This window comes from Parus major, chromosome 4, assembly GCF_001522545.3.
Source record: "Parus major isolate Abel chromosome 4, Parus_major1.1, whole genome shotgun sequence".
Taxonomy (NCBI): Eukaryota; Metazoa; Chordata; class Aves; order Passeriformes; family Paridae; genus Parus; species Parus major.
In genome coordinates this window covers 11,743,228-11,763,146 of record NC_031771.1, presented here as the reverse complement: position 1 = coordinate 11,763,146, position 19,919 = coordinate 11,743,228, and the positions used below count along the sequence as shown (strand labels likewise).

Below are 19,919 nucleotides of genomic sequence, written 5' to 3'. Positions count from 1 at the left end.
GTCTGAAATCAGAGTAAACAAGCTGCCTATTAAAATAACAAATAGTAAAGTGTTAAGATGGCCACATGGTATAGAACAAAATGTATAATACCTGTAATTATAATTGAAATAGTTATAATCACTTTCTTGAAACGTAATGTAGTTTTAACTATTCTGAACTATTTTTGGACTATTTTGAAACGACTTTCAAAAGAGAAGTAGATAATTCTGCTGGTACTCAAATCATTTTACAAGCTCTTAGAAAGAAGCATCTATAAAACTGTAATAATTGGCAATGTAAGATCCCAGGAGAATTGAGTCCTTCATTCTATTATGCATTTACACAATTAACAAAGGTACGGTGTTGGGAAAAAAGTAATTATGTAATTTATGTCAACTAAAGATGTGGTCACAGGTGTTTGACATTTTTAATCTTTCTTTTTGGTACCGTAGACTCAAAAACTCACTCCTTACTTTCTCCAATTACTGTAATTATATAGTGGATTCCCCTAATTGTTAAGTGGATTGCAATGTGAGTAATATTCACTGTCCTTTGAAGATGTTTTGGATGTATTAAAGCCTCATTATACTTAATTACCACAATATATCCACTTGCAGTATCAAATGAGTACTAAAAATCTTAATAAATTGAGTTTCACAGGAAGGGTGACTGTTATAAATCTAACCTTAATAGACCAAACTAAGAGAATTTGATTTTCAATCACATTTTTATACCACCAGGACCCAAATAGTCTCCTGTTTACCCAAAACATACCCGTTTCAGACATTCAAGATGTCCAAGCCTAAAGCCCCGTATCAGTAAGAATTACTTCTCTTCAGGGAAAAGCAGAAAATAAAAGTTTTATATTTTACACTGCTCTAGAGGTAGGGTTAAGGCATTGAAGAAGAGACATGTTCCTTTTCTTGTTTCAGGTGGCATTAGCACATAACTGAGGGTTGCTGATCACTGCATTACCCATCACTGCCATGTGCATTTTTTATCAAATACATTCAGATGCAAAGCAAGAAAATTTCTTTAGAGGGCTGCTTTCCATAAAGGCTTTACATTGTTTCCTAAGGTTTCCTAAGGCTGTACAAAGGCAGCAGCAGAATATTCACTACACCACTGTTGCCTTGGCTGCTCTGAGCTCTGACAAATCCTTATGGCTGTTCCTGCTGCTGCGCTCATGGCTGAAGTTCAGCAGAGCAACAGCAACAAGCACAGGCACCCACCACAGACATTGCTGTCCGCTGTTCTTTCCTGAGATCATGGAGCTTAAAACACTCTAGACCAAGGATCTCGCCTTTAGAATGGCAAAATTTTAACTCTTATTGAGAAGTCCTGAGTTGTCTCTGCTTCCAGTTTTATGCACTTTAGAGAAAAAACATAAAAATTAGCTCTATTTCCTGGAAACAAGCTGGAAAAAATAGGACTGACATAAACTGTATTGCCTTAGATCAGAATATGCTTAACTCCTTAAACCATTACTTTATAAAGCAGATGAAGCTTTAATTAGGCAGCTTTTTTACCTGTTTCTTTAATAACATTTTCCTAATAATTTTATTGGTATAAAGGGGAAGACATCTACCCAGGAAACGTTCACTCAGACAGCTCAAGAAGATGTTTTCTTGACTAAAACAGGGATTTTTGATTATTTAACAGGTATTCATACTTGCTTGACTTGCAACATTATCTAAATCTGAGTCGTCCACATAGAACATTAAAAATCTAAGTATAGAAGGTAGCTGACAGAAAGCAAACACATTCATCTATTTTGTCTTCAGTGAAGGAAGACTCAGTTAAGACATTTCTAGTCATGGACATTTTTTAACATCAGAGCATGTGCATAAGTGTCAGAGCAAACCCTTCTGAATCAAAAAGTATTTGGCATATCTGAATACCTTCACCAACAGGATTAGTAATTATACCTACATGGGGATGATAATTAACCATATTGGCACTGATCTTGTAGCTGACAGAAAAAGTGGCATCTTTTGTGCCAAAGGAGTATAAAGCCAAGCCAACAGCACAGAAAATGTTAAGGGCACTTAGAAAAGAAACCCTTCTTTAGAGTCAGAATTTTTCATATGTATAGTGGGTATTTCTCAATGAAGTACCAACACAAGTAGGAAATTCAGAGACTTCAACTTGACAACTACATTCTGGCTTTCAATAAATTCTTATCAGGGATTCCAAGAATCAATGAATGGGTGGGCCAGTGTGATGCAGAAATCCACACAACCTGCTCCAAGCAGGACCTGTTATTTGGGTATATGTCTCCATATAGTGACCAAACACAGCAGAAACCCAGAGGTAGCACAGGATTGATCACTGAGTCCTGAAGGCAGAAATTTCCCAAAATGGAGCAGGGAACGGAAACCCATCAGGAATCTGTTCTATTTACAAACTGCAGCTTCCCAGCAAAGTGTGTTTAATGTGCATACCAGGGTAGAAGTTAAGGAAGAGATTTTATATTCTAGGTCTTAGTTCAAGATCCACTCTGCCTTTAACTCATAGTTCTTTGGGGAGCAGGACATATGTTCCTATCAATGCACAGCTCCTCTCTCATCTTCAGTTCCTCATCTCATGCCTGCCCTGCTGCTCTGTGGATTTGAAATAGTGTACAATACTTAGAGACTCTAGGTTTAAGAGAATATTTTAGTGTGTTTTCTTCTTTATTTCTCAACAAGCTGAACTCTACAGATAACAAGGAATTGTTTTGATTGCACATATCCAGGGCTTACCAGTTCTGCAGTAACTTCTTAGAAATCCTGTCACTCTTTTTAGCAACACACGAAAGAAAACACAGCTGGAAGAATAACAAAAGAAATTTTATGCCCAGGGACTGAAATAATTCTTTTGAACAAATCACCATGCACATAAGCACACCTTGCAGCTCATTTCCCTGAAGAAGAGCAGCCCAGCTTGAGAAACAGTTTACCTAATGAATGGGAAGATAGCCAACACCATGGAAAGCAATCCTGCTTTGTAAACAGCAAAAATACCACAGGCGAGATGCCTAGAGTTTTTAGGAATGCTTTACTGCTAAATAGATTTTTGTAATAAATATAAGCATTTTAATAAGAGCCTAAAACTTCGGATTTCTTTTTTTCTAATCAGTTGAGACAGAATGTTCTGCTGCAAAAGCAGAGCATTTTTTTTCCTTACTTTTCAGGATCTCTTGAAGTATAATCTATTTTCCCTTGTGTAAAAACTATACATTCCCTTCAACAGCTGCCTAAGCAGGAGAAACTGTAGGCATTCAGTGAATGGCATGAGACCATTTGCTACCTTCACCTTTACTCAGCTGGGCTAAAATAAACAAAATAGAAGAAAAAACTCTGGCAGGGCAATTCAGAGTAAAAAATGCCTTTGATGGTTCTCATGAATCCCCACATAACCTTTCTTCCTTCCAGGAAGAAAACCAGTTAGTCTTTTATCCACCCAAACTGGAAAGAAAGGCAGTTCTTGGTTGTAGCAAAATCAGGAATGTATTTCCTGCAAAGAAGAGTTGAAGAGATACAGTGTGTTTTCTCTACCATGCCAGTGTTGTGAATCTAAGTATAAGGAAATAAACAAATGATCCCAAAGTTGGAAGAAGCTTAAATAATCATCTCGTTATGTACTCAATACTGGCCTTATCCCCTGCACTATAAAAGCTACCCTCATTCTTAATTTTCCTCTACTCTTTGTTTCCCTCTAGTCACTGTCTTTTCAAAGTCTGAGGTCTTTCACTTCAGCAGGGGGAAGGAATACTTAGAGACAGCCTGTGTTCCTCTCTACCTTGACAGCTCTCCCTCTTTCCTACTAAGTGGTGGGGCACAGCTGAGTTGTGAAGCAAGAAATGGATGAGCTTTGTCCAGCAGTGCAATTCTCTCCTGTATATATGGGTTTTAGGAAGAAGGGAAAGGCTTGAAAACATGCAATGAATTCTTACCCTATGACATTTCATGAGGACAGAAGAATCCTGTTTCAGTCACCACAACCAAAATACAGTGAGCCAAGGACTCAATACATCCTTATTCCTAACTAAGCAGTCTTACAGATCAGAGGTGAGACACTTCATTCAGAATCATCATCTTTTGTCACTTAATGCAGTCAACTCAGTGGTATAGAACTTAGACACTTCTGTGCTAAGCCAGATATCACCTAGATTCCACCCAAAACTCAAGATATCTTGTCTGGCCCATACCTTGAAGCAGAGAACGGCATATATAATTGTAGAACACAATTTAAGACAGAGCTTTATCAAGACAGCTCATTATCTCCTAGAGGAAACTTGCCTTAAAAAAGATAAAATGGAAAAAGAAAACCCAGAAAAACCAAATGTGCTGATGTAACAAAACCAAAAGAATTTCCCTTATCTTTCATTCTGGGCTATGTGGCAAGGAAAGAAAATCACCCCAGACTACATTGGTTTTGTAACTCCTGTTCCACAGTTAGGAGATGTTGGTCACTTACGTGCCTGAATCGTACCTATACAAACGGAATCTGTTGGCTTGGTCCCTTTCTCCATTACTGCACAAGTATAACGTAAGTCACGGAATAAAGAAGGTATTTCTATTTTTCCTGAAGACAGAAGAGAAGCTGACTTCCATGGTGGTGCCAGAGTTGTTCCAGCAGTGTCATGAAACAACTAAATGCCATGAAGTTCAGGAGAGAGTCCTGGATGGCAGCAGCATGAGGGACAAGCACCGCATGTAAAGAACACAGTTCAGTTTCTGGGAAGAACGTCTTGTGTGCCAGCACAACAATGGTCCCAAGTGGATATAGGCAGAGGCAGTCTCTAGAGCACTAGGATGAGATCAGAGCAGGAAAGAGCAGGTATGAAGCCTTTGCTGCCACCCTTAATGTCACATGGCAGAGAGAGGGGACCTCCTGACATGCACCTGTTGAGCTGAAGGAGTTTTAATAGAGCAGCTCAGAGCTGGTTCATATCCAGCACTCAGCCAAGTCCATCTATTTTGGGCTGAGCTCCAGGGCCATCATCTGCCTGCAAACACACAGTATCAGCCTGGCATGAGATAGGCTGATGTATCTGCACATGAGTGTGCTCTGGCCAGCACTCACGTGGTGGGTTTACAACATTCTCTCCTTCAGACTATATATAAATTGCTTGGGATGCACAGTGGGACTTGATGTTTTGTACATCAGCTACCATACGGAGAGGGGTTAGAAAATAGAAGCAACAGCAGAATAAAATCAATGGAGTGACATTTAAAAATCACTGCAAAGGAATGTTCTCAGTGCTGATGTTTTGTTTGTCTTCAGCTGCAGCTCAGGGCAGAGAGGCCATATAAAGCAGCAGAGAAGGGAGGATGCTCAAGGAAGCTGTGGCTGTCTGGTCACTTTGCTGAGTTTTTACAGAGCAGTCTTGATTTCTGATTTCAGTGCAAAAACACATGTTGACCACACTCTTTTCTCAGGAATTGCACCACAGTATGAAATACCCTTAAGTTCCAAACTGCACAAGGGGAAAGTGCGTTTCCTTTGCCATATGTCTTATTTTGGAACCTCAGGGATTTCATAAGTGGGTTTGCAAAAGCACAATCCACTTCCATAACTCAGAGAGAACTGGGACACAAGTAGGAGCAATCAGTCTGATTTCTTCTATCCTAGAGCCTTGAGAGAAAATGTGATTTTCTAGAATTTTATAATCATTATGTTTGGATAGTAAAATATGCAAAAGCACTCAAAGAGCAAAGCCAGTAGTTCCAGTTTTTGTATTGTACCTAAGTAAATCAGGATTAATTAAATTAAATTCCTGGGCTCATTTTTCTTAATACAAAGTAAATGTATTATTTCCTTCTGAAATTTCCATACCATGCTAGGGCAGAACAGAGGGAAATGGACTAGTTTTTATGCAAAAATTAGTAAAACTAAAGACAGGATCATTTTTGCTGACTAAAAATATCTACAGAAGAAAAAAAAGGGCACCTGATCCAAAGTGAAGTAATGAATGCATAGCTGATGCAGAGTGATAATGGAGTACACCCCCAGAAATGATTGCAAAGTGAATCTTGAAATCAAAAAAACCTTATTTCTGGTCCCAGGAATTTTGATTAAAATCCACTTGAAAAGAAAGTCTAATGATTTGGTACTGATATTACTTCAATTAGTGGAAAGTGTAAGAAACAAAAGGAATAAAATACTTTTAATCTCAAAAAAGGAGAGCTTCCTGGGGTGTGGGGTTGAAGCGTACATGCTGGAAGCATGATAAAGCTTCCCTGTGAGGAGTAATGAGTTAGTGAACCTTTTTCAAGTACAGCACTTTTCCTTTTGAAGCTAATATTTGCCTTGTAGTAACAGAGTTTTGCAGTCACTACAAAGTGCTTGTTCATTTCTACTGCTGGTGTAGCTCCAGCCACAGTCAGGGCACTGAAATGAATAGGTAGCTTTCAGTTGCCTTTTAAAGTGCCATCTGTAATGATAAATGGGTTTTGGGGCTCTGGTAGGCACAGTGGATACCAGAACTGAGACTTCTGCAGAAGTCTGTTAGAGCCGCTTTCCTGTGGCAGTGCCATTTATAATTTAGCCTTCCCAGTCTAAGAGCTACTCTGATTTTACCCAAGCTCAGCCAAGAGTTTGGAGCTGAAATTCCATGTGACTACAACATGGTTGAATTACTACGGGTCCTAATCATCCCTTCATTTTTCAACTTTTTTTCTGATAAAAACTAAAACCTCATATGAGAGTTCTAGGCAAAATGCAGAATATGCTCTGCAAGCATTTGTTACACTATTGCAAACCTATCTGGAAAAGAGTTCTGCTGGAGCTTTCAATGTATTTCAGTCTATAAATACAGACAGAATCAGAGGAATTAATCAAGAGCTTGCAGATCTAAACTTATCACCTTTGCTACTGAAGGTACTGACTACAGTACCTTCCTAGTGACTACACCAATCCTAGCAATCCAATCCCTAGCCTTTTGAGAAAGGGGATTTCCTTTCTTCAAATGTGACTAACCTAAACTGGGGTACCATAGCAAAGGTGTTTGCACATGTAAGTTTTATCCACAGTTTCCACCCAGTTGGCTGAAAGCTGTGAGTTGCTAAAATCTGTCCTGAAATACAAATAATCAGGTGACAACATTAATATAGTTTTAGAGAGGCACAGGCAATGTGGAGCGCATAGCTGCTTCCAGCATTTTTAAGGTATCATTTGGGGGATAAAATCACAACTAATTCAGCGTTGTGATGAATGACAATAAAATAGAGGAGGTGAAAAAAATCCACAGCAGGAGCATGAGGAGAAGATTAATTCCTTCTTAGGCAGAATTTTGTGATACACATCCACACACCACAGCAAAGTTCTTTGAAAAACTCATGCTATGAAAAAACTGAAATGTAACACCTACCTTAACTGAGATAAAGACAGATGTGAATTTGAACTTCTCACAGTTAACTTTTGTATTGCTAAACGTAGTGATTATTAGCATGCTTCAATTTAACACTAATTTAAATAGAAATAAAATGTTTACTTTCAATATTACAGTCCTGAGTTAAAACCAGAATTTGTTTTTCTAATTCTACAGCTAGAATACACCCACTTTTACCAGGTTAATGTGTTTCAGGACCTAAGCTTCTACTGAAAAATATTTCTAGTCCTTGTGGTTGCAAAGCTAACTCTCAAAACATGAACATCCTACCACTGAGAAAGTCTCAGCAGCAGAGACTTGGAGAAGAACAACAAAATGGTAGTGCATGAGTGAGAAGGTTTAGTGACTTTGTTTTTCAATAGCACTATTCATGAGGGCTGAAATATCCCACTTGAGTTAAAGTAGCTAAGTTAGGGCTTAGTACTTTGTATGTACTTAATAATTTTTTATTTATTACACTTACACTGAATGTAATCTGCCATTTTACTGTCAGCACAAGTAAAGGTTGATCTTCCGTGACCCTGCAGCCAGTTGTAGATTTGACTATTCTGAATAATTTCATGTCCTGCATTTTGTGTGTATATATGCTATCAGAGCTCAGTTCAAAGACATTTTCAAAGCTTTAACAATTATAGCTAGAAATATTACCATTTATATGCTAACTCTTCACAACTGTGCACATGAATCACTGTACTAATATTTATTATGTAAATGCCTCCTTGGAAATACTGCTCTGAACCTCAGTCACTCACATCTTTCCAGTGGATCCCTTTCTGCTGCCTTGAAGCACTGCCCACATGTTTGCACGGTTGTCCTTTAAAATGTAATATGGAACAAATTATGTATGCACAGTGTTTTCTTCACACTCCTCAGAGTCTGGCACTGAATATTGCCATGAGTTACACAATAGTACATTTACAATGACAAGAATCTACTTGCGTGCAGCATCAAGACTTAGCTCTGAGCTATTTCATTATGAGCCCAGAGTTACGTTTTGACTGCCTGGTTCTGGGCCATGCCAATTGCAACCATTTATGACAGGCTTGAGTTAAATTTTCATTATTTAGTACTGCTGGTAGGTTCACAATAATAAAGAAAAAAACTTTTAACAGTGCAATTTGCTATTGCAAGAACACAAAGTCTAGATTCCAGTGTAAACTTTCAACTTCTGTGCTTCCACAGTAGCAGTTTTTTCCCAGATTCACTCACGAATAAAGATATGTTTGAGGTATGAAGAATTCAAGGTTACAATGGCTGTGTCTAAGACAAGAAATAACTACAATTGTGATGTGCTTGTCAGGTTAATGTTTAAATATTCTGATTATTTTGTATCTTCTCTTTAGCTCCTCGCTCAAAAGTGGCCTTTTGGAAATACAGAATTTGGACAGTTTCTTTGCAAATTCCTTCCCTTTATCCAGAAGGCATCAGTGGGAATCACAGTCCTTAACCTGTGTGCCCTTAGTGTGGACAGGTACAGTATTTTTTACTCTTTTGGCACTGTTCTTGCACATGCAGATTTCCTAAATCTGGGAGCACAAAACATGGTTTTCTTAGCAGGCAGATTAAATATATAGATATAACTTAGATTCTGGTCTTTAATATTCTGGCTAATGCCAAGCATCACATTTGTGGCTCAAAGTATAATATTAAGTCCTTGGACTAATGAACTTTACATGCTTTTTAAAGGCATTTAAAAGCTCTAATAAAGAATTATTTCAGCTTATTTTACCAGACAAAAATGTATTGAGGTTTGACTCAGTATTCAGATTTCTTTCTTTCATACGAACTCATCTTTGTTTTGTATTTGAACAAGAGCATAATCTTTAGGCTTAAAAAACAGTTTTTCAGCCCACTGCCTATGGACAATAAACAAGGGTTTATTCTGATAACTTTCAGAATTAACAGAGCCCTACTGAAAAACATGTTGGAACTTGCTCTGATAGTTTGAAAATTAATGCCTCTGCTGTTTTTTCTTAACACATAAAATGAAATAGCAGATGAAAACTTGACTTCTGTAAAAATCTGGTTTATGTCTTGAGTTACTTCATCGTGTTCTACTCCAAAACACCAGTACCTCTAAGTACAGAAAATACTGTTAAATAAAATGCACTATGTGTATTAGTACAGGGATGTAAAGAAGCTTTAAAATTAATTTTGGTTTGGTTTTACAGAAAAAGTTGATGTACAAGGTTTGCTTGTATTACTTAAATAAAGTAATACAGGTAACTGTTCTACTTCCATTTTTTGAGTCGGAGAACTACAAAAAGAATCACATTTCTCAAACAATATCTGCCTACCATTAAATAAAATCCCATGGACCACTCTAAGGAATAAAACATAGATCAAGCACATGAAACAGACAGTCTGTTAGATAAATTCCGACAACTGCAGTTTCGCTAGATGAAGTTCCACTGTTACAGACATTTTTATAAATTGGAACTAACTCAGCTGAAGCTACCTTTTTGTAGATGCATCCATACTTTTACAAGGATTGATTTGCTAATCCTCACAACAACCAAATGCTGTTTCCATCTGACTATAAAGTCTGGTTTGGGATCAGACTCAGACTATTTAATTTCCTCCCTTAGCTAAGACACTTTGCCAAGAACATATTCTTTATCATCTGTTGCTACTCTAGTAAGTGGTTGCAGAGGATGTGTGCTAGAAAACAGATGTATAGAGCCAGATTCTGATATTGGCTAACAAGAACTGAATCTTGGTTCAATCACCATGAAAGCTCAGAACACCTTCAGTAAGTTTGGTTGGACAGTGGAAGTTTGGCACCTGAACACAAAATTCCACATTAACTAATGGTTGCTTTCTAGAATGGAAAATGAGTAAATATGAAAGAGTGTGCTGTCACAGCTGGACTGTTTCTGGTCTATAGGTTATTTAATTCTTATTTTAAAAAAGCTCCTGAAAGCTATCTTGTTTATAATTTTTTTGTGTCTCTAAATATTGCATTCTATGACACAAAAAAGATGTAGTCAACTGGTAGAGTGAATACAGAGCTTCATATTTTTAATCATTGTTGACTCTCTGTCCCTGTTGCAGACTACAGCCTTAAGTTAGAACAGGATTCTTTTTTTTGTTATCAGGACAGTTCCCTGTGCTAACTACATCCTATAGTGAAACTCCCCTCATTACTACTGCCCTGGAGTGGCTTGCCCTGACAGTATATTAAGGTTAAAGTGTGTGTGCCCAAGGGGAACAATGGCCACTCACACGTGTGGAAAGGGTTTTAAGAGGCTGACAGAAAGCCTGGGAGGAAGCTGACTTCGAAGTTGCCTCAGATGCCCCTAAGGCATTTTTAAACTCCAGGTCACAATGGTGACAATAGTGTGACTCTTTTTCTAAACAGTGCCTGAGTGTGACTAAGAGGAAGGATATTTCCCTGCCTGGGTTTTTACCCTTGCTTATGTGTTGAACATAATGTTTTTGATGAAGAAATGGGTTGAAGAAGAAAAGTTAAGATATGGATCTCATTTCACGTGCATACACCCTCTTCTTGACTCCTTTCTATAACACATTGCATAGAAGAGTAATCCTAAAGTAGATATTTTTATCTGGACTAACTCACAGTAAGTGTATGAGACAAGCTGAGATTTTGCCACTAAAACAAAACTCTAAGAGTTTTATGGTATTAAGATATTTGCATAAAATGAAGAACAGCTGTGGTTGCTAATGATGAAGCAGAACAGTTTGGTATCAGCAACAGTGGGGACATTTAGGAACAGTCCCGGTACCCATCTTGATAGCGACTGCTTCATACCTGCTTGATTTTGTCCTTTATGTTTCCTGCATTGCTTTTCACTCATACTAAGGGCTGATGATAGTCACAGAACAGACACTGTTATATTACAGGGCCATTTGAACATCAATTTTTTTAATTAACACCTAATTCCCTAATTAACACCTGATTTCTAATCTAAGTTAAAAGGAATAGGGGAACAAAAGCACTCACTTATGTTCTCAGATCCAGACAAGGTGTCCTTCTGAAAGAAATGCTTTAAGCATGTTATAACTGGATAGGAGTACAAAATTTTTAATTGTGTGCATGTATACAAGGTGACAGCACATGCATGAGCAGTTGGAAATGAAAATGGGAGAGAGAAGAGGAGACACAACATCAAATAGAGAGCAAAAGTGATCTGGGGAAAAAAGTGAACATTTTAGACAAGATTAGAGACAAGGGGAAAATAAACAGAATAAAAGGAAAGTTAGGCAAATCTCACACAGATTTTAGAATAAGGAGTTAAATGCAATGCATTATGTATGTATTTTATGTCATCTCTCTGGCAGATATCCTATGTTTTCCAAGTATGAGGGAAACAAACCCTGCAGTACTTTGTCACTCTTAGATTTGTAGCTAGACAGAAGTCCTGTATATTACATAATCCACAGAACACCCACCTTAAAAATGATTACTACTAAAATTATTATTACTGCCACTGTTTTTCAAATCACTCCTACAGCAGTGAGTAAAGAAACTGAGTAATTGCAGATTAATACACATTCAGAAAATTCTGATCTAATTACTGAGCTTCTTATGTTTTAGCTGAAAATATTCAGAAAATTATTCATCTAAAAATTCCTTATTTGAGAGTTATTTGAATTGTAAACGGAAAAAAAAAACCAGTAAAATGCATACAGGACCCAAATCCTTACTGCTGTGCATAGTGATCTCATGTGCAAAACAGATGTTTTTGTTCAAAAATACAGGTATAAAAATGAAAGAAAGGAAATAATTGGATTTACAGTTTGCAACCCGTTGGTTGCAGAGGTAACACAAAATAAACTTTACATTTGCTATTTGAAAAATATATACAGTGAAATATATACAGTGTACAAGCCCGTATTTGCTAAGAACATCAGTTATTCAAGGATGGGGTAGTAGCTTGTGCAGCTGATAGAAATGATTGTAAAATTGCCAGTCTGTAGAAAGTAAACTTTGATCTGATTGTTAAGTTTCCAAACTTTACAAATAATTGAGCATTTGTGTGAAAGGTTAAGTTTCTATGAATATTCCATTTGGCAATGAAAGCCAGAATTTGATATTTGACAAAATGAAATATGACAGGATGACAAATTATTTAAAGTTAAATTTGGTTTTTAATATGAATATTTGTTAGAAGATATGATACTGGATATTTCTTTCTTAATTCTCCCATTATAGTTTTGTTTCGATGGTCTCAAAATTCTAATCTCAGAGACCTCTTCCCCATCAGTGAACCATTGCCTCCCTCCTTTTTCACATTCTTGGAAGATAAGGATGTCTTTAGATGATATTTTTATTTTTAATGTGCAATTCCAAGTTGTAGTTGGCTTTATTATGCTCAAAGTATTTATACACACATTTCTGTAGAAATGATGCTCTGAGAGCCTGTGTGCAGTACACCTGTGCTATGCTGTGCATGACAGTGCTGTAGATATCAAGGCAAAGCTTTCCAGTCTGTTTCCTGCAGGGGTGATGAAGGCATGCCAGGCCCTGACACCTTCCAGTGATGCTGGATAACAATGCTTGCTGAATTTCTTTTGAGGGGCTTTAGCCTGGGTTTGCACTCAGGCATTGTCATTCCCCTAACACTGGGGCTACAGGGGATGAAATTCCCAAGTCTTTCATCTAGTTAATAAGCACACTTCCAAACTAAAAAGGGGGTGTAATACAAGAAATCAGAAGAAATGCTTTGTGTGTGAATCCAATGTCACTGTATTGGCTAAAGGAGGACTGAGAAAGACTTACAACAACTAAATTTTCCTGATGTCTGTAGCCTAGGTCCTGTAGCCCTTTTTCCCATTGGAAGCCCTTCATTCCTTCCATCTTTGTTGGACTTGAAGATCTCAAAAGGTCTTTTCCAGCCTAGTTCATTCTGTGATTCTGTGATCTCAGAAATTCAAAATCCAGTATTTCTCTTCTTAATCTGATACTTTTCTGAGCAGACAAACAACCTTTCTTGACATTTTTTATCCTCAACTAAAGAAGACTATTTCATCAGTGGATGCCATGATATATCCATGCAGCACAGTCACTCCAAATGGGAAGGTGCTGTTATTTTAGGGAAGTAAAATAAGCAGTTCAGAAGCTGTAGCATCATTAATGACAGAGAGATCTCTAGAATGAATTTCAGGTTATTTCAAGATCAAAAAATAATATTGGTTCTTTCCACTGATTCTGTCTTTGCTAAATTGCTGGAAATGCTAAGTAGTTTACTGCAGTCATTGTAGGACAAGAGTTAAATCTACTACTGAAAATTTAATTTATGGACTGGATTGTACTCTGTATTCTATGCCTATCAGCCTTCTCTGAAAAATTTTACAACCTTCTGACCAGAGCTGACAGTGATTGAGGTCTCAAAGCTAATAAATTTCTAGAAGCTCATTGAAAACTGAGAGACAAGTAGAGGGGAAAGATCCTCTCAGTTCATTTAACAGTGTAAACACAACAAATGCATTTTCACTTCATCAGGAGTATTTTCCCAGTCTTTCATTGCCTGGAAGCTGACAGCTTCACTTTGGATAGCATTGCTGCTACAGCTGAGGTAGCTGAAGGAGATGGATGTTTTGTATCTGTTAGAATGGCTGTATGCCTGGAAGCTTTTTTTCCTCTGTTATGGCAGTTATTTAGTGAAAGATACAGTCTGTCCTCACAAACATTGCCTACTTGAATTAGAAATCACTAGTCCATCAGTCCACCTAGCAGAATTCCACACGATCCCACACCCAAGCGGAACAGGAGCAGTCGGCTCTCTGCTCTCCACTCTTTGATGCGCCCTGTTTTGTCCTAGGTAAGTTGACAGCTGGCAGAGGCCCTGGAATAGGCAGAAAAAACAAGTAATACAAGTCTCAGATGTCAGCTTTAGGATTTTACTTGCCATATGACACTGACCGTGATTAAGTGATTGTTTTAAGAAGGAAACTGCGGGCTGGAAACTAACGCCTGTCTCTTTCAGGTACAGAGCAGTTGCGTCCTGGAGCCGTGTTCAGGGGATTGGAATCCCAATGATCACTGCTATTGAAATTTTCTCCATTTGGCTTCTGTCCTTCATACTGGCCATCCCAGAAGCAATTGGCTTTGCTGTGGTACCTTTCAGATACAAGGATGCAAGTTATGTTACCTGCATGCTCAAACCTACAAATGATTTCATGTTGGTAAGTAACATCCTGTCTTCTCTTTTTTGGAACCCACAGTACATGGCTTAGACAATTAAGATACTGGATGATAATAGAGTTTATTCATCATTAAACTGCAAAATGTATTCTAACGTGTATTGGTGCAAAGAGGGTCCTATGTTCACAGTGACTTGTCTCTGCTTTCAGCCAGAGAGATTAAATGGGCCTTTACAGCATTTTTATTTTTTTGCTACTAAGGATTCTTACTACAGACATTTGCAATTCACACCTGCTTCAAGTACAATCAAGAGATGTATCAGGGTAGTCAGAGCCTTGAAAAGTTTTGAGTTTCAAAGTACAACACCTTGGAGCTTGTAAATGTCAAAACACATGTTTTACCATGATTAGTCATCTTTTTTTACGCAGTAGTCAGCTCTCCTGGCACATAAAGAAAAGGGTGGGGCCACGCTACATGCATTAAAGTCAAATAAAAAATCATGCTTTAGTTTACAAGAATTCATGACTACAAAGCTGACAGACCCACACCTCCAGCTAGGTGCTTGTGCAGTGTTAGCTGCCATTAGATACAGCAGCTCAAGAGAGAGAGGAGTGCCTGAGACACGCCAGGCTGCTTTGGCACATTTCCTACCACTCACCCTCTGTGCTTCTGCAGATTAACCAGCTGCCAATACCCACATCAACTTCTGCAAAGCAGCTCAGGTGAGAAGTCACTACAAAATCAATAGATTACTGCATAAGGGTGTAGTGGTTTTCCACCTGGCCTTACAATGGGACAATATCTTAATTTTTAAATTTCTGAATCCAGAGAAAGGCCAGGTACCATTCATTCAGTAATAAAAAACGAGTAAGATTCTGATTTGTTGCAGAGAAAGCAGATAGCGCCAGGTCCTAAGTCTTGAGAAAAACTCAGTATTTTTTTCTGGACTAGAATTTTTCATAATAGAGTATAAGTTTCTCTCTTTTGAATGTCTAAGTCTTCTCCTTTTATTGGACCAGAACATAACGTGGCCTAGAATTGGGAACAATAGGGTAAAGTGGAGCTAGGAATTTTAGAAAATAAAAAGTGTGGATGATTATTTTTTCAGAGGAACATCCCCAACTTTGGTAGGGTTACACAGACTATAGTGATGGCAAAAAGAGCATGAGATTGTGATACATGGCACGAAAAAATTTGTGCTGAAGTTATAATCTCATCTGAAAAGAATCCTAGCATATTTCCAGGAAACCTTCTCTGACAAGATTATAGTGATACGCACCAAGGCTAGTATGAATATTTGTCTGCAAGAAGTGTATTTCCAGGAAACCTCTGTCCAACAAGATTACAATGATGTGCACCAAAACCAGCATGAATATTCGTCTGTCAGAAGCATATTCCAAGGGACCCCCAAAAAGCCTGAGAACATATAAAAAGCACCATGTGATAGTCACAGTTTGTGAAACACAGCAGAGGGTGCTACAGAGAACCCCCCCCTTCTCACCCGACGCTGTTTGCCTGGTACAGCGTCAATCTGATTTTTTCTAGTGGCTTTTACGATTGTATTTTGATTATAGAATAAATTCTTTTTGTTAATCAAATTGGATATTCATTTATAACAAGATAATTGAAAGAGAAGACAAAAGGAATTCCCTAATGGAAATAATTAATGCAGGTAAAGATGGAATGGAATTTCCCAGAGCTTATTATATTTTTGTTTCTTAACTCCACAACCTATGTGACTGTAGATACTGTAGTTACAAGACTGTGATTTATGAATTACACACTGCAGCAAAATTTCCCATCTCTACAGGCTGTTTTTCTCTTCAAATGTGCCTGGACAATCTTCACTTCCTCTCTCCCTAAGAAAAATAATAGTTTTCCCTCTTCTCAAAAACATTACAGTTCAGGTCTTCCATAGGCATGCTAACTTTAATGATTACTGTTCTGTTCTTAATGTTCTAAGTTGAGTAGCTTGGTTTGTTTTCCTAGCAGGAAGCAGTATCTCTTACTTGCTCAGTATAATTCAAAAGTGCCAATCTCCCCACAGCAGCTTGATTTTTAAGGAAACAAACCAGAAGTTATGTCCAAGCTGAGAGTAAAATGTTCGATGTGTCAGCCAGAATGGAGAGCTTTGTGTTTCAATGAGTTGCAAGCAAATACAAACATGAGATTAAAGTGGAAATACTATTTTAACCTTAACTATAGTATTTACTACCACAAACACCACAATAAACAATTACAAAACTTCAGGAAGGATTTATTATTAACTTTTGTTTTTAATAGGAGCTTTATTCATGTTTAAAACTATCTTTGAAAGATTTAAAAGATTCATGCAAGACCATGATTCCCAAGAGGCTGAGTGCACTAGGAAACTTGTTTAAAATGCACATTTCCTGTAGAAAACTGGTTCCATGTGGGCTTTCAAGACAAACAAAAGAATGTCTACTTCTCTTTAATCAACCCATTTTTGTGCTTTGATGTAAGCTTTGTGAAACTCAGATTCCTCAATTAATCATTTACAGACATCTTAGAGTAGGTTTTATAACTCCACAAGGCCAACTCCTCATTCAGAAGTGATGTATTGGTCAGGGCTGTGACACAGACCTTTCGTGTGTATTCTTGACCAACAGGCAATGCTCATGGAGGCTGGAACACTGGTAGGACACAAAGTTTTCCTTGTAAACATGGAGTGGATTCACGTAGTGCACATTTTGTTGCTGCCCAGCCAATGTGAATCTAGCCTGACTTGGAGGAATTTGCCGTGGAAAAGATAATTGTCTCCATGTACATGTAATCCTTGTCTCTGCAGAAGGAGCAGTAATTACATTTGCCCTCAGTACAAACTCCTCAAATACAAGGCATATTGTTTTCTGGTTCTCTGCTGGCAAAAGCTCTGCTCCCAGAGGGGGAAATTCTGCCCCCAAGGAAAGTGCAACTATGCAGAGACTGTAGCCCCTCCTCAGGGAGGAGGTAATGAGGAGGAGGAAACAAGTTAATCAACACAACACAGTGTCCCAGAGTGAGGTGGGATTGTGGCCTAGAAACCAGCAGCATAATCTAAACTAGCAAATTCTGTATGCAGCTGCTTTGGGGCAGACGGAAAAAAAACAAAAGCATTCAATGTTTCTCAGTAAATCAACTTTCTAATGTAACTGAAGTAGACTTTTAAAGTAACATTATTAAACACCAGTATATTAATTGTATCAGCTTTTTTTCATCTTTCAAAGTTTAGTGCTGTTTGGTTTTAAATATAAACACGATGTCAAAAGTTTGACTTTTTCAAACAGGATTCATAACATCCTCAGGCATAAGAATTTTGACATTTGGTGTGGGAACTGTGATGTTACAAAAGCACATCCTCTAGGAACAAACAAGCTGGGGGAAAGAGTGACACATCCCTTTTATACTAATAATGTAGACACAGGAAGTATTTGAAATGCCATATTTCAGTGCATACTTTTGGCTGAACATAAAAATTAAAAACCAAGATACGGTATTTTCTAAAATCTGAAAACACAATCCTCTACAGAAAAGAGCTATTTTAAATGTTTTCTCAAATGTAATATTTCCCACAATACATAAATGTATTCATTTACAACATGGCTTACAATCACAGCTAGTACTTAAAATTACACAGAGTTAAGTACTGCTATTCTATCAATACCTTAGTGTCCTGTCACAAAAGGCAAATGGTGGAAATGGCAGTCAAGGGGTTAAAAGTAACTGTACCACTGGAAGCCATCCCTAAGCTTTGCACATATCAGACAAACACTTACAAAGTAGCTCCTATCTGCACAGTACATAAGCAAACCAACTGCCAACCTTTTCACTGATAACAAAAGGTGATTAAACTTACAAGACATTTTGAATTTTCCTTTTTTGGTATCAGGACAGAAGCTGTAGAGGTAAATGGCATTTCCTGAGACAGGCTTTTAGTAAGATTTGTTATCTCAGACTGACACTGTCTACATTTTGGCACGTCTTTTTCATGCAGCTGTATTCCAGTTTTCATGAATGAATGTAAATGTTCAGAAAGTACAACCAAAAATATTAATTCCAACCCAAGACAGACTGCAACAAAGGTACAGGAAGGCAATCTGTGCTTACACTGCCACAATTCCTATTTTGATATTGGTCAAAAAGAGATCAACAATAAGGAAACAGACAGATACCAGTGTACCAAACATCATGTTTTTCCAAGGCCTTTCTACTGTATTTTGCATTGAATCATAAGAAAATATCTGCTCTCTTCTTTTCCTTATCTACAGTTTTACAAAGATGCAAAGGATTGGTGGCTGTTTGGTTTCTATTTCTGCATGCCACTGGCATGTACTGCCATCTTTTATACGCTAATGACTTGTGAAATGTTAAACAGAAGAAACAGCAACTTGAGAATTGCTCTCAGTGAACACCTGAAGCAGGTAAATATATTAGAAACACCAATCCTTGAAAATATTGTTCTTCTCTCTACAGGTTACATTAGAAATATTTCAAAGTGTACTTGAATACAGTATACTACCAAAGTAGAAAGTGAGTATGTGGGTTATTTATGATGTTAAGGCAGTCATTTAAACTGGGAACAAAAGACTAAATCATAGTATAACTAGGCATTGAAGACAGTATGCTCAGGAAACGAAACCTTTTCTTTCTTTTCTTATTTTGACAGTTGTGCCCCCTTTCTCTTCAACCTCAAATCACTAGTGCTAAATGCTTTGAAATTTAACTACAAAGATATGCCAAAATATGTTTCTTTTTCTGTATAAAGATATGACTCCATGGATCCTCCCTCCTTTTGGCACTCTTTGATATGTAATTGTAGTTTCATATAAAAAGCAATTGTAGAATAACCTGGTTTAGAAAAGAATGGATTTTGTATCTCAGGGTTATTGCACTGCTGCAGTACCACTGCTGTAGCTGCTTTGAAAAGAGCAACAGGAGAGCAGAACAAACAAATGATCACAGAACAAAGTTGCTCACGGAGCCGTCAGGTCTCTTTGCTGGTTTGGCAGCGCTGGCTGATGTTTAATGCTTAACTGAAATTTTAAAAACAATCTGGAGCTTTTCCCCAGTGTTAACATCAGCCCTTCAAGTTCCACTCTTTTAACTTCCATGTTCACAGCTGTGAATTTCTAAAGCAGTCCTCTCTACATCAGAGTGAGTTCCTCCTCTGCTGGTTCATTCCAGATCAGGGCTGAGTGGAAAAACCTTCCCTCGTGCAGATTCTCCACTTCTTACCCTCATCAGGCCCTAGGACTGCAACACAGTGTGTCCTAGGGCCACACACAGGCTACTCCACCCATTAGAACTAGAATGGTATGTACTAGGAGGTGGGGGAATCCACCCTTTCCCATCCTAAAATGCCCTGCCCACCAAGCTTCTCAGACTGGCTGCTGAAGGATGACTTTATGCCACAATTTACAAATGCTTGTCTTTTTAACTCTCACCTTTTGCCT

General features: G+C 37.9%; 1 protein-coding gene across 3 annotated transcripts in view; it reads left to right on the top strand.

Annotated features, from left to right (window-relative positions):
- The window catches only part of EDNRA (endothelin receptor type A), a 33,702-nt gene that overhangs the window by 8,805 nt on the left and 4,978 nt on the right, over positions 1–19,919 (top strand). For all 3 annotated transcript variants that reach the window (XM_015625699.3, XM_019006445.2, XM_015625700.3), the window contains exons 3-5: positions 8,702–8,829; positions 14,309–14,507; positions 18,735–18,887. In XM_015625699.3, the coding sequence (XP_015481185.1) occupies positions 8,702–8,829; positions 14,309–14,507; positions 18,735–18,887 (480 nt within the window). The remainder of the gene's footprint in view (positions 1–8,701; positions 8,830–14,308; positions 14,508–18,734; positions 18,888–19,919) is intronic.